Raw genomic sequence first — 14,781 nt, 5'->3', positions numbered from 1 at the left:
TTATGTGGAAATATTATAAGTTGAGTTTTGGAAGCGTTGGGAGAAATCTTCCATTTTTGTAAATAAGAAGAGAAAATATCTAAACTTTTCTGAAGTCTGCTGCAAATAACACGAAGACTTCTTCCTTTAGCGGAAATGCCTGTGTCATCAGCGAACAAAGATTTGTGGCAACCCTGAGGCAAATCAGGGAGGTCCGAAGTGAAAATGTTATACAATATAGGCCCAAGAATGCTACCCTGAGGAACTCCTGCTCTAACAGGTAGTCGATTAGATTTGGAATTTTGATAATTTACCTGCAGAGTTCTGTCAGTTAAATAATTTTGAACTAATTTCATAATGTAAAGTGGAAAATTAAACTTTTTCAATTTAGCAATCAAACCTTCATGCCAAACACTGTCGAATGCTTTTTCTATGTCTAGAAGAGCAACTCCAGTTGAGTGGCCTTCAGATTTGTTTGAACGAATTAAATTGGTAACTCTCAAGAGTTGATGAGTAGTTGAATGCCCATGGCGAAATCCAAACTGCTCATCTGCTAAAATTGAGTTCGTATTGATGTGAAGCATCATTCTATTCAAAATTATTTTTTCAAAAAGTTTACTTATTGAAGAAAGCAAACTTATTGGACGGTAGCTAGAAGCTTCAGCTGGATTTTTATCCGGCTTCAAAATTGGAACAACTTTTGCATTTTTCCATTTAACAGGAAAGTATGCCAAATGGAAACATCTGTTAAATAATTTTACCAGGAAAGACAAGGTACTCTCTGGGAGTTTTTTGATGAGGATATAGAAAATTCCATCATCACCTGGAGCTTTCATATTTTGAAATTTTTTAGTTATAGACCTTATTTCGTCCAAATCAGTCCCCCAGGAATCATCAAAAATATTTTCCCGAGAGAAAATATTCCGAAAATCCCGAGCAACCTGATTCTCAATAGGACTAGTAAGACCCAAACTGAAATTATGGGAACTCTCGAATTGCTTAGCAAGTTTCTGAGCTTTTTCCAAATTTGTGATCAAAATTTTACCACCTTCTTTAAGCGCTGGAATTGGCTTTTGAGGTTTTTTCAAAATTTTTGTGAGTTTCCAAAAGGGTTTGGAACTCGGGTCTAATTTAGAAACATTATTTTCAAAAGTTTTGTTCCTCAGGGCAGAGAATCGCTTTTTAATTTGTTTTTGCAAATCCCGCCAGATAACTTTCATGGCAGGATCGCGTGTTCTTTGAAATTGTCTCCTACGGACATTTTTAAGACGGATCAAGAGCTGAAGATCATCGTCTATTATAATTGAATCGAATTTAACCTCGCATTTTGGTACTGAGGCAGCTCTTGCTTCAACTATAGAAGTAGTCAGAGATTCAAGAGCATAATTAATTTCATCTTTGGTTTGCAAAGGAATGTTTGGATCGAAGTTATATTCCATAAATGTTCGATATTGCTCCCAATCAGCCCTATGGTAATTGAAAGTAAAGCTGTTGGGATTAGAAATTATTTCTTGGGATATTTCAAAAGTTACTGGAAGGTGATCAGAACCGAAGTCAGCATGGGTAACCAATTGGCTACAAAGTTGACATGAATCAGTTAAGACCAAATCAATAGTTGAGGGATTTCTTGCAGAAGAAAAGCATGTTGGGCTGTTTGGATATTGAATAGTGTAATAACCTGCAGAACAATCATCAAACAGAATATTACCATTGGAATTGCTTTGAGCATTATTCCATGAGCGGTGTTTTGCATTAAAATCACCAATAATGAAGAATTTAGACCTATGACGGGTAAGTTTCTGGAGGTCACCCTTGAGAAAATTCTTTTGCTGGCCTACGCATTGGAATGGCAAATAGGCAGCTATAAACGTAAGTTGTCCAAATTTTGTTTCAACAGAAACTCCCAAAGTTTCAAAAACTTTGGTTTCAAATGAAGAAAGAATTTTATGCTTGATTCGTCTATGAATAATGATGGCAACGCCACCACAGGGTCCATCAAGACGATCATTTCTATAAATCAAGTAATTTGCGTCCTTCTTAACCTTATGGTCAGGTTTAAGGAACGTTTCAGTTATAACGGCAATATGCACGTTATGAACTCTCAAAAAATTAAATAGCTCGTCTTCATTATCTTTAAGAGATCGAGCATTCCAATTTAAAATGTTTAATGCTTTAAAATCCATTAATGAATTTTAAAGTCATGACAATATTATTAGCAAATTTTACTCCAGTTTGAATAGCATCAAACATGGAGTTAGATTTAAGCATATCAGAAATCATGTCAATTAATGAATTCTGTAAAAATTCCATTTTAGGGGCAGTAATGCTTCCTAAGTCAAAATTGTCAAAATTTCCGTTAGAACGTTGGTTAGTATTTTGATTTCTACCCGCTGCAATAGCAGCATAGGTAGCTCCATTAACTCGTTGAACATTGTTAGCAGCGAGGGGAGTAGGTACAGATGAAACATTTGAAGCAGGGGTGATATTTGTACCTACGGGTACGAATGTAGAATTTGTTCCTCGCTGACCGTTGTTAACAGCAGAGGAATTTGTACCTGGTCGGAAACGTGGAGCGTTTCCTACCTGTCGGTTAGAACGAGATTGTAGGATCGCTTTGCGAGTCTTACATTCCCAAAAATTGGATTTGTGGTTTTCACCACAATTTGAACATTTAAATTTCTTAGGATCTTCCTTCACAGGACAGTCGTCCTTTGCGTGAGAGGAATCACCACAATTCATGCATTTAGCTGGCATGTAGCAATTTTTAGTTCCGTGACCCCATCCCTGGCACTTACGGCACTGAGTGAGGTTTTGGAAATTTCCTCCAGTCTTCCTGAAGTGTTCCCACTTCACTCGGACATGGAGCATAAGGCTAGCTTTTTCTAAGGCCTTAAGGTTGTTTAGTTCACTAGACTTGAAGTGAACTAAATAAAAATCATTAGAAATCCCGTTGCGCGAATCGCCAGGACGGGATTTCATTTTCATTTTGATTACTTGGAGTGGCACAACTCCAAGTAATTTTGCCAGTTCATCTTTGATCTGATCCAGGGATTCACCACTGGGCAGTCCTTTCATGACAACCTTGAACACACGTTCAGTTTTGGTGTCGTAAGTAAAAAATTTGTGCTTCTTCTCAGTAAGATACTTGAGAAGACATTTAAATCCGTCCAAGGTTTCAGCCAATACACGGCATTCACCCCGACGTCCAATTTGTAGTGAAAACTTAACTTTCACGAAATTCAAAAGTTCCATGCGAAGAGCATGGAAATCGGTAGTGGTTATCACAATAGGGGGAATCTTTTCCTTCTTGGCATTAAGCCGGGAAAGTTTACTAGAATTTTTCTTGGATGATGGATCATTCTCATCATCCGTGAGCAAATCAAATTGATTACTCAAATTAATTTCTTCAGAAGGGGGGTCAAGAGTTTGCCCCTTTCTTTTGCGTTTAGGCGCCATGGCGGCAGTAAATCCAAATCGACTTCCAAGCAGATTACTATAAGAATCTGAAGGATCGAAGAGGAATTTTCCAAATCGATATCCAAGAAGGATTACCTCGGGTAGGGTCCAAACAAGGATCGAAGAGGAATAAGAGGAGTTGAACAAGGTAGAAAATTTTTACAGGTTGAGCACTGAAAAGTGCTGTTTAAATTTGTTGTAGCTTTAGGTAGTAGTAACACTTCCTTAAGCAAAAAGCAAATAGATCCGCACGGCAAGAGAGCACGATGCGGACTCGTTGGACCTAGTTATTTCCTGCATTGGCTGTCAGGTTTGTTTACAATTTCCGTCGCGTGCAGCAACATAATTTTCTGTTTACTTTCCTAGTCACAACTTTCTTAAACAGTGCATAGAGGAATTAGATGAATTCGCATGTGATTTGAAGCATCGCATAATGAATTTTGATCCAAGTCTAATACTGGCTACTTTCCTAGGGGTTTCCGGAAATCGACTGGATCCTGGCTATTCCTAATAACTGTCATTGAACTGGTTGTTGAATTTTAATGTTATTGAATGGTTTTAGACCCTATTTAGAAACTGGCCACTCTTCCGAGGGGATCGAAACATGGCCAGATGTGACCAATGTGGCACAGGGTCCCCCGAATGACTACAATTGAACTAATTGTTTAATGCTAATGTGATTTAAGGTGTCAGTTTTATTCGTTTGAGGTCGCAATTTGCCCCGTGCCTCATACGAGCTTTGAAATTCAATAATTGAATCCCCCTAATTTACAATAAATGTTGTACTAAGCACCTACTTATTGGAAATCAAACGTTTGATTTGACGAACACGCTGTAAACTACATAATAATGATGCATGATAATTTTATGTTAGGGTTGTCCTCCAAATTGGAGAACAAAGAGGTGCCTAAATCCCGTAGAATCGTTATACCCCTTCCTCCCCTTCTTCGTTGACATATGAATATTGAATATGTTGAATATAATGTTCAATATTGAAGTACCGTCTTCTGATAAGGAAAATAACTGTCTGTTGCGTTATCATAAAATGCAACCTTCATTCTCTTCTCTGATTCAGAGACCTAATTTAATACTAATGATTTAGCTACTGAAAAAAATCAACGTATTTTTTGACGATAGTTTTATTCCACAACATGCATCGCGTCTTTGTGGACTATACTGGGATGCTACTCCAAAATATATAACGGCTTGAAAAAATTAAGACAAAGTATAAGAGTCATAAATGCATGACATACATCAATTTTGCGCAGTTCTTCGTCATACTGCGGTCGTGTCTAGGACAAAACCCTTTAATTTTTTCCCAAAACCTTAAATCTTGACCTTTATCTACATCCAATTGTGGAAAAAAATGAATTCTTTTATAATTTCCTCTATAATACGCTTGAAAATTTTCTGCAGAACACACTCTGAATTCACTCTGCAATGCTCCTCATATTATTAATAATTCTAGCAATTCCCTGAAAAATACTCCTGAAAAAACTCTAAGTCTTGAAGTTCTCCTGAAATTACAATAAGAATTAATTTTAATTCTGCTCAGAATTCCCATTAATTCTTTGAAATTCTCCTCATTATTACCTCTTGGTAATCTATTTTAAATTTTATAAATATTATCACCCGTATATCATTGGAATACTCCTCAGAATTCCTTCGAAATTCCCCACAACATTTTGTTAGAACTATCCTTGAAATTCAAAATTCAATTTTCTTTGGATTTTCGTTGGATTTTTTTTTTAATTTCCTCAAAACTCTTTTAAAATTTTGAAGCACTAAGTTTAGAGAAAGCAAACAGCTAATATGATATAAGCAATAAGCTTGAAATGCAATGTAAAGGGTGTATTCGATAAAAATGGCTCACCGAAAATCTTCTGTAACTTTTGAATCTTACGAGTAAAAAACCTGAAAATTTGACTAAATATTATTCATAGTGTATTTTTTACATCTGTCATGTTTCATAGCTATTCATACAGTTGTTCCAGTCATGTTTTCGAAATAAGAAATTGTCCGTGAAGAAATTGTGTGCACTTACAATCAAAATCCAGAGGCGTCCCACCGATGGATTGCTAAAAAGGTTGAAATTGCAAATACAATTGTGTCTCGTGTGATAAGAACCTTCAAGGAGCGTCTGAAGGAAGGAAGAGAGTGATCGTTAAAGTGGTCCAATGGACAGTAAAATGGCCAGGAAATAGGTGCAACAGTTCAAGAACCGTCCAAACATGTCAATTCGAGATGTCGCTAAAAAGTCCAAGGGGTCAGTAGGTTTTGTGCAGAAAACCATAAAGCGTGCTTGGTTACATGTTTAAAAGGTGCAAAAAGCCCCAAACCGTAATGAAAAGCAAAACATCACTGTCAAAACCCGCGCTCGGAAACTTTACACAAAGTTGCTCACCAATTCGTGTTGCATCGTGATGGATGACGCAACTTACGTCAATGCCGACTTCCGTCAACTTTCTGGGCAAGAGTATTCCGTTGCCAAGTCTAAATTTGATCTTCCGGAGGATGTTCCAAGGGGGACGACTCTATTTACGATGCAGAAAAGATTGTGTTTTTCTGTAGCTAGCTGCGCGCACGCTGAGTAGATAGAAAGAAGATTGATGACGATTGATGACGATTCTGAAGATTTCCTGCAAAAAGATGATTCGCTATTGTGAGATTTAGATGTGTCGCCCCCCTCGGGATGTTCGAAAGAAGAAAGTTCCTGATCTGGCAGGCAATTTACGGATGTGGTGAAATAAGCGCTCTCTTCATCACTTCCGGAACAATGAACGGTGCGATTTACATGGAAGAGTGCCTTAAGAAGCTTCGCTTGCCATTCATAAGGAAGCACAAAGGATCAACTTATTTTTGGCCTGATCTAGCATCCTGCCACTACCCTCGAAACGTGTTGGAGTGGTACCGTGCCAACGGAGTCAATTTTGTGCCAAAAGAAATGAACTCACCAAGTTCACCGGAACTTCGCCCAATTGAAAAATTCTGGGAATTGAAAATATTAATAATGGTGCAATTTGTCCGATATATTATTTCTACATAGTGTTACTATTACTAAAAAGATCAATATGTAGAAATTTTCTCACCGCTAGCAGCAAGGTTTAAGGAGAAATCGACGATTTTTTGAAAATCTCCATATCGCAAAACTAGTTTATCCACCACTGACGGGGTGCCATCTGTCGGATTTGATGGTGAAAACTATTACTCAATTACACGGCCAATAAGATGAACCCATCAGTCTAGGAGTAGTACCAATCTGCTGAGAGAATCCAATCTTTAAGGCCCAATCGCAATGTGGACGGAAGCGGAACGGAAACGGAAAGTTTGACAGTTGTCACAAATGACATCAAGAAGCCTAACCGATGTCGATTTGGTTTTAACAAGTTTTCAATCCGACAAGTAGGTTTACTCAGATCGGGATTTTCCGCTACCGCTGCCGTTCCGCTTCCGCTGTCATTGCGCTTGGGCCTTCACCTTTCTCATATTCGGGTTTGTTGAGTACTTGGCACTGTGATGAAGTCTGCAAGTAGTAGACGAAATACACATATCAATTAAAAGATAAGCAATTATTAGGGGATGTTCATTAACTACGTAGACAGTTTAGGGAGGGGGGGGGGGCAATTATCCACGGCCCAACCAATTTTTAAAAATTGTGCATGGACATGGGGAGGTCAAGAATACCAAAAAACTGTCTACGTAGTTAATGAACAGCCCCTAACGGAATTACAAGGAAATAAATCAACACACTCAAAAAGCTCTTCATACAGGGATTCCGTTAAGAGGTTCGACAAAATTACAATATTCAAAATGTTCCTTAGAACGCCAAAATGGACCATTCGTCAATATAGACTGTTCCAGAAAGTATAAGCACACTTTCAAAATAACAAAAAAGTCATTTTTTTAAGTTTTAATAATTTTATTTGGCAAATCATATTTGTATTTGTATTTCAAATGATATTTTACTCTCGTTTAATCAACATATTTAATCATAGACCAAGACTCCTAACTTTTCCTCGAACATGACCCATAAGCTTCTGCACAGTGGTACTTCCCACCATTTTGACCACTTTTGGCCAATCTTTTTTGAATTTTTGGATGTCGTCCGCTGGTTTTATTAATTTTCGAAGCTTTGCTTTGGTTAAAGCCCAAAAAGTCTCGATTGGCCGTGCCTCCGAGCAGTTCGGCGGATTCATGTCTTTCGGCACGAAACATACATTTTGAATTTTGTACCATTCTAAAGTGTCCTTTGCGTAATGACATGATGCCAAATCAGGCCAAAATACTACTTGACCTTCGTGCTGCCTGACCATCGGCAACAATCGCTTCTGGAGACATTCCTTAACGTATTTCTGAGTGTTCATCGTCTCCGTTGTGATGTACGGACTAGATGTTTTACCAGACTCGCATATTGCCTGCAAAACCATAACCTTCTTACCGAATTTTTCGGTAAAAATTGCCTTCTCCGTTTCGGGGATGTCCTTGCCTTCGCTTACAGTATAGAATTGTGGTCCGGGAAGCGTTTTGTAATCTAGTTTCACGTACGTTTCGTCGTCCATTATTATACACCCAGAATTTCGACACAATAACGAATCGTAGAGTTTGCGGGCCCGTGGATTCACGGACGCGGCCTGTTTTGGGTTCCTTTTGGGTTTTTTCTGCTTCCGGTATGTTTTTAGCTCAAGTCTTTCTTTGGCACGCATGACGTTACTCGACGAGGTCCCTAGTTTTTTCGCAACATCCCGAACGGAAGTCGCTGGTTTTCGTTTGTAGGCATCCCTGATCTTTTTATCGATATCCGGACTTACAGAACCGGATTTCCGGCCACTCTTCGGCGCATCTTCAAACGTACACTGTTCTTTATATTTTTTAATCGCAGTTCGTACCGCTCCAACGCTTACACCCTCTTCTTTGGCCAATTTTCTCAAGGAGAGTCCGCTCACAGTGCACCATTTGTGCCCGATACTTTTTCGTTGTTCCGGAGTAAGACCACGCATTTTGACAGGAAACACAAAACTGAGCACTTTTTTGATGCTATGTCATTCAGAAATGAAATGAGCAAACAAAATGACGCAGCCAAAACATGTTGAAATATTTCATTATATTCAAAGTGACCGTTAAAATAAGGTGTGCTTATACTTTCTGGAACAGTCTTTATATATTAGAGATCGTCCATTAATTATGTCACACTTTTAGGGAGGATCGGAGGGGGGGGGGGTTGGAAACTGACGAGCCATAAAAAAATAAGGTCCATTCAAAAAAATTGACAAAGGGGGGAGGGGCGTTGAAAATGGGCCAAATTTGTGTGACATAATTAATGGACCTTCCCTCAACAAAATTGTAAATGTTTAATAATTCCAAATTCAAACCATTTTACCAATAAAACCAATAAAACAATAAAACAATATTTTTTAAAAGCTCAATTTGGATTATCACAAGATAATTTTAGATTCATATAAATTCTCCACGAAATTCTGTAAACATATAACGAAGTTGTCTGAATTTCAGCGACCCACCTAAAGGCAGCTCGCAACTCATCAGTGGGTCGCGATCCATAGATTGAGAAACGCTGGCCTATAATACAAAATATGAGTATCATCGGTTAATGGATAGAACCTTTCTCAAAGTTCCAAATCATAAACAAATTTCACGCCAACCTGCAGTTTTATCAAAACGGAAATACCAGCCCTATACTACATCATTCCTAGGTTGCAGAGTTGTGAAAAAAAAACTTCCTACAACTCTTACTCAGCTCTAAACAGGAAATGCAAACGAATGAAATTCAAAAAAGAACGAATGCTGCCTACTTTTGCGATACCGTCACGATGGGCTGCGTTGGACACACATGACAGTATGAAATAAAATCAGTAAAAATGCACGAAACTAGTGTGCACAAAGTTGAGGGTAATGTTCCAACTTGGCTCGCCTCAACGGTTTATAAAAGACTCACGCTTTAATACGAGCCTTCTAAAAGGAGCACTATGTGAACCATCTACTCTACATATATTCAAATGATAATGATGCGTGTGAACGGTGCCCAACGAGGTGTGTAATTTAAGTCTTCAATTTTCGTGAAGTATCCGTCCACCGTCAGCCCTCAAGGTGCCCGCGCGTTACTTCCCATCAGCTGCTATTGCTGCTTTAGTATGTGGATATCTGTAGTCTACCTAGTCTGTCGTTGCAGTTCGTAGAACCTGTGAATTAGATGCATGTCGGTGGTTTAATCTTACAAGTTAGGTAAAGTTTTAAGTCACCTTCTGAAATATCTCACTCGGGCTTTCAACAGCTCAGATTGCAGTGTGGCATCCGACAGCGGAACAAAATGCCATGATAAGTTCTGTGAATGAAAGCCTCTACGGAATATGCCTTTTCTCATAAAAATTAAAACGAATAAGTGGTCGACGTCGTCGACGCTAGTAGATATAGCATATGTGCATGCATATAAACTCTGATTATCTGTTATTTCAGACCGCGATTAAAAATTACACTCACTATGCAAATTTACCGCTGTTCGTTTTGATACCTGAGCATTAATCACTCCGAGTTAAGTGTGCAGACAGAGCTAACATGTTACCTTTTATCGTCATTTTTCTTTCAGGTAAATGTCATTCTTCCTAGCATTAACTGCTACGTACGATGTGCATCCACGCTGTTGTAAGTATTCTCGTAATTAGTACTCGCGTATCATCCCACACGGGCTCCGGCGGAACGGCAACACAATGTTGACAGTTAAGGGGTCTCTGATTGCGGAATAAATCTCAAATATCCGTTCTACATCATGATGAGATATCGAAATAATGAGCGCTATTCCCTGTAAGTGATTAGCATTCTACCCTTAAGCGATAGTATTAAGCAGTTTGTTAATTGTCTGTAAAATAGCGATCCTATGTGTTGGATAGCCCATCATTCGCTTGGAAAATTTTACTCAGGAAATTCAAAGAAATCTATTGCGAGGTAAAACGAGAAAATTTAAACCGTCTTCAACTTCATTGGGCGGGTCAAGTTTGAATGGCGACAATATTGTCCTGCATAGCTTTCCCAATCTAAAGTGTACTCCCTAATGCATCCGAATTTAAAACGTTGCGGCAAAGTGCCAGCTAAATCTATTGTCTAACTGTCAGATTTGCGGCAACGGATCAAATCCGGATTCATTGTTCGCTGGTCCTAAGTCTCAGGTAGTAAGAATTTTTCACATGCAAATAAATATTGCCATCCCGATCCCCAAACATTTCCCCATATTAACTAGAGTTACGAACTGCTTAATACACCTATACTGCCGAGAGATAACAAACTGACGTATCCCGAGCAAGCAACGATAACATATGAATATCTTAATTTGGTATGATATTTTCAGTGGCGTCGCGTAACCTCACTTTTTACTTGTGCACCAACTTTCAAAACCAGATTTAATGCCATATTCATACTCGGATCGATTGAAAAATACACTTTATCTTCTAGTTTGATCGATATCTATCCATTGCAAGCAATATTTTGATAATTGTTTATGTTTTGAGAGTTGGTGCACAAGTAGATTGAGGTTAAGAAAATGCCACTGGATATCTTATTTGTGTATGCTTGTGATATAAAACCTTGTTTTGATACTATACAGTTATCGAATTATTTTGTAAAATATAAAATAAATATAAAAATAACAAAACGTGATCGTTCAGTTTTTAGACAATAAAACCTAAAAGACTTATTGAATTGGTATTAGAAAACATTTTTTTTTTGAACGGCGCCGGTAGTGTAGTGGTAAGCGTGATTACCTCTCACCCAGTCAATCCCAGTCGGCGCCGCCGGGATGTTCTGAGGCATAACATCTCTGATCACGCCTTCTTTCGGATGGGAAGTAAAGCCGTTGGTCCCCGGTTCATGAGTTGATGGGTCGATAGGTAGGGTCCAGGTGTGGGAGCTGCCTTCCCGGCACGTCGGTGGCATTTGTGCTCAGCACGGAAAACAAGATCGACGGAAAAAAACAAACCAAAGGAAAAAAAAAAATAGAAAACGTTTTAAATAACAAATTAACATTGGTTACCCGAGCAGGACAAAATAACTTAAATAACTAATTCTGTTCCTGATACCAACATTTGGTGTTGATCAGCTTGACATAAGAGGTAAAATACCAAAGAATAGAATATACAAAATACATTCTAAATTACAATAAAATATATTTGGATACCAAAAGGTATTGTTTTGGTATTGCATTTGCTTAATTTGGTACTGAATTGATATTGTGGGCCTCCTTTAGCTCAGTCGGTAAAATCACAACTACAAAACAATATCGTGCTCAAGCGTGGCTGAGTGGCATGGTGGTTGAGTTCGATTCCCGATCGGATCCGGTCTAGGAATTTTTCGGGTTGGAAAATTTCTCGACCTTTCCAAAGCATAGAGTATGATTGTACTTGCCACATAATTATACTAATGTAAAATGGTACAGGCATCGAAAGCTCTCAATAAATAACTGTGGAAGTATATCTAGAACACTAAGTTGAGAGCATGCAATAAGCTAATATGTGATAAGCAATAAACTTGAAACGGGAAAAAGAAGAAAAATATGATATTGTGGGAACATTTTACCTCTTTTGTCAAGCTAATCCATACCAATTTAAGGTATCGAGGTATTCGTTCCTGTTTGGGGATCCGTTATTTATTAAATACTAATACATCATTATTCGTAGAACATTTTTGAGGTATTATTTTTGGTATTTTACAAACTTACCCGAGCAGGAGAAAATAACTAATGATTACCTAATTCTGACCTGATACCAAAAGTTGATATTGATCAGCATGACATAAAAGGTAAAATACCAAAGAATAATAACAAAAAAATGCATGCAATAACAAAAATTGATATTTGGATACCAAAGGCATGTGGCCGACGAAGGGGAGAAAGCCGCAAACACTGGCGATATGCCTCCTCTACGATATCTCACGACGCCTGAGTGGAGCAAGGATGAACCCGAGGATGCCAGTGAAGGACACGACTGGACAGTTGCTTACCGACCCCACTGACCAGCTGAAACGCTGGTTTAAGCACTTCGAACAACTTCTTCAAGTTTCGACGGCCAACCAGCCATCAACATCTCGGCATGATCCGCCTAGGGTGCGGCGCATCACTCGCGTCAATTCCGCGGCCTCATCACTGCAGGAGATTGAAGCAGCTATCCGAAGCATGAAATCCAACAAGGCTCCAGGGGTCGATCGCATTCCAGCAGAGATGCTCAAAGCTGACCCCATGCTATTCGCTCAAATGTTGCATCAACTATTCTGTAATATCTGGGACACCGCGACTTCCTGTTATCCTGAATCGGATTCCGGAGAAGATCGACGTGACTCTCCGGCGGCAGCAGGCAGGGTTCCGTGCCGGAAGATCTTGTGTTAACCATATTGTCACGCTCCGCATCATCCTGGAGCACGTCAATGAATTCCAAGAGTCCCTTTATTTGGTATGCATTGACTACGAAAAAGTTTGTGACCGACTCAATCACGAGAATCTGTGAGGCGCCCTGAGACGCAAGGGAGTCCCGGATAAAATCGTCAACCTCATCGAAGCGCAGTATCAGGCTTTCACGTGCAGAGTTCTGCATAACGGAGCCTTGTCTGACCCTATAAGGGTTTTCGCTGGTGTGAGACAAGGATGTATACTATCACCGCTACTGTTCCTCATCGTAATCCAAGAGATCATTGTGGGTGCAATTGACCGTGTACCGAACCGTGGGCTACTTTGGCAGCCTATCACCATGGAGCATCTCAACAACTTCGATTTAGCTGATGATGTTGCTCTACTAGCACAACGGCGCTCTGATATGCAGAGTAAGCTCAATGACCTAGCCAAACGCTCCTCTGCGGCAGATCTCACCATCAACGTCAACAAGACCAAATCGTTGGATGTCAACACGGGCAACCCTTCCAACTTTACGGTAGCGGGGCAAGTTGTGGAGGAGGTCGAAAGTTTCCAATATCTTGGCAGCCAAATAGCGTCGGACGGTGGGACCAAGAGCGACATAGATGTACGAATCAAGAAGGCTAGGGCTGCCTCCGTGAGTTTACGAAACGTATGGAGATCAAACCAGGTAAGTCAACGCACCAAAATCCAAATACTCAGAAGCTGCAGGTCTTCATCAACCAATGCCTGCGGTATATAATTCGTGCTTGATAGCCTCACAACTGGATCTCGAATGCCGAGCTCCATCGTCGATGTCATCAGAAGCCGATAGCAACAGAAATTCGAGAGCGAAAGCGGAGGTGGGTCGGCCACACACTTCGACGGGGTGGAAACGAAATCTGCAAGCAAGCGCTGGATTGGAATCCGGCAGGACATTGCAGCAGAGGCAGACCCAGGGGCTCATGGCGGCGGAGCATCAACAAGGAAATTAAGCAAGTCAAGGCAACAGCGAGCAGCCGCCCAGGATAGAAGTACTTCACGTTGTCCCTTTGCACCTCCGATGGTGTAAGTAATTTTTTTTTGGTGTTGCATTATCATAATTTGGTATTGGAATGGTATTGTGGAACATTTTTTTGGTATTTTACCTCTTATGTCAGGCTCATCCATGCCAATTTAGGGTATCGAGATAGTCATTCCTGCTCGGGTGCTCGGGTATGGCACAGACAGAAATCCATTTTGTCATCTCACCGCAGTATTGTTGTTCGCTGTTAAGTTATTCACAGGGGTGATGCATATATTATGTCACGCTCTAAGGAAGGATGGCGGGTGAATGCTCATGTGAGAAGTAATGCATTAGGTATTGGAAAAAAAACAGAGGAGAGAGGGTAAATTTTTCCTCAATTTAGCGGAACATAATTAATGCATGGCTCCTAATGGATATTCAACGATAACTACGTACGTTAGATTTTCGACCATATTTAAAGATAGGCACTAGGAAAGAGCTTTTCCATATTTTTGGGAAGTTTCTGGACTCAAATAAAACATTAAAAAGCCAGGACAATGGATCAGTGAGATCTATTGCTGGACTTTTCATAAATATTGGAAGAATTCCGTCAGGTCCAGGACCATTTAAAGTGTGCAGATTCTTTAAAGCCTGCAAAATATCCTGCACTTTGAGTTAACTGACGCCCAAATGATGGATAGGATGTGAAATATGCGCGGTCGTGATCTTCTTTAAAAAATGTCGTAGGGTAAATGTACCAGTTCAGTTCGCCCGAAGCTGTTGACTCAAGTAGCTGTGTGTTTTTTTCGGTGCGAGTCACGTCATAGTCTGTTTTCGATAACAACTCATTGTTGCGGTGCTTGCTCATTGTTTGAAGTTCTTTCGCTTTTGCTGTTACCCCGTTGGAAGCAAACAACTAGCGGAGATGTCGGTGGAAATAAAACTGACGATCAGATTC

At 39.7% G+C, this 14,781-nt stretch overlaps 1 protein-coding gene across 2 annotated transcripts in view; it reads left to right on the top strand.

Moving 5' to 3' along the window:
• The window catches only part of plum, a 121,523-nt gene that overhangs the window by 40,064 nt on the left and 66,678 nt on the right, over positions 1-14,781 (top strand). Inside the window, exon 2 of one of the 2 annotated variants that reach the window (XM_065220913.1) lies at positions 10,034-10,089. The exons of the other annotated variant lie outside the window; for it this stretch is intronic. Coding sequence (XP_065076985.1) covers positions 10,038-10,089 — 52 coding nt within the window. The 5' untranslated portion in view covers positions 10,034-10,037. The remainder of the gene's footprint in view (positions 1-10,033; positions 10,090-14,781) is intronic. 2 annotated transcript variants of the gene reach the window in all.

The sequence above is a fragment of the Ochlerotatus camptorhynchus genome, unplaced genomic scaffold (assembly GCF_037179485.1).
Source record: "Ochlerotatus camptorhynchus isolate MF236.1 unplaced genomic scaffold, CSIRO-AGI_Acam_v1.1 ptg000136l, whole genome shotgun sequence".
NCBI classification, from domain to species: Eukaryota; Metazoa; Arthropoda; class Insecta; order Diptera; family Culicidae; genus Ochlerotatus; species Ochlerotatus camptorhynchus.
Note: the sequence above shows the minus strand (reverse complement) of the source record. Positions and strands in the feature narration are given on the sequence as shown.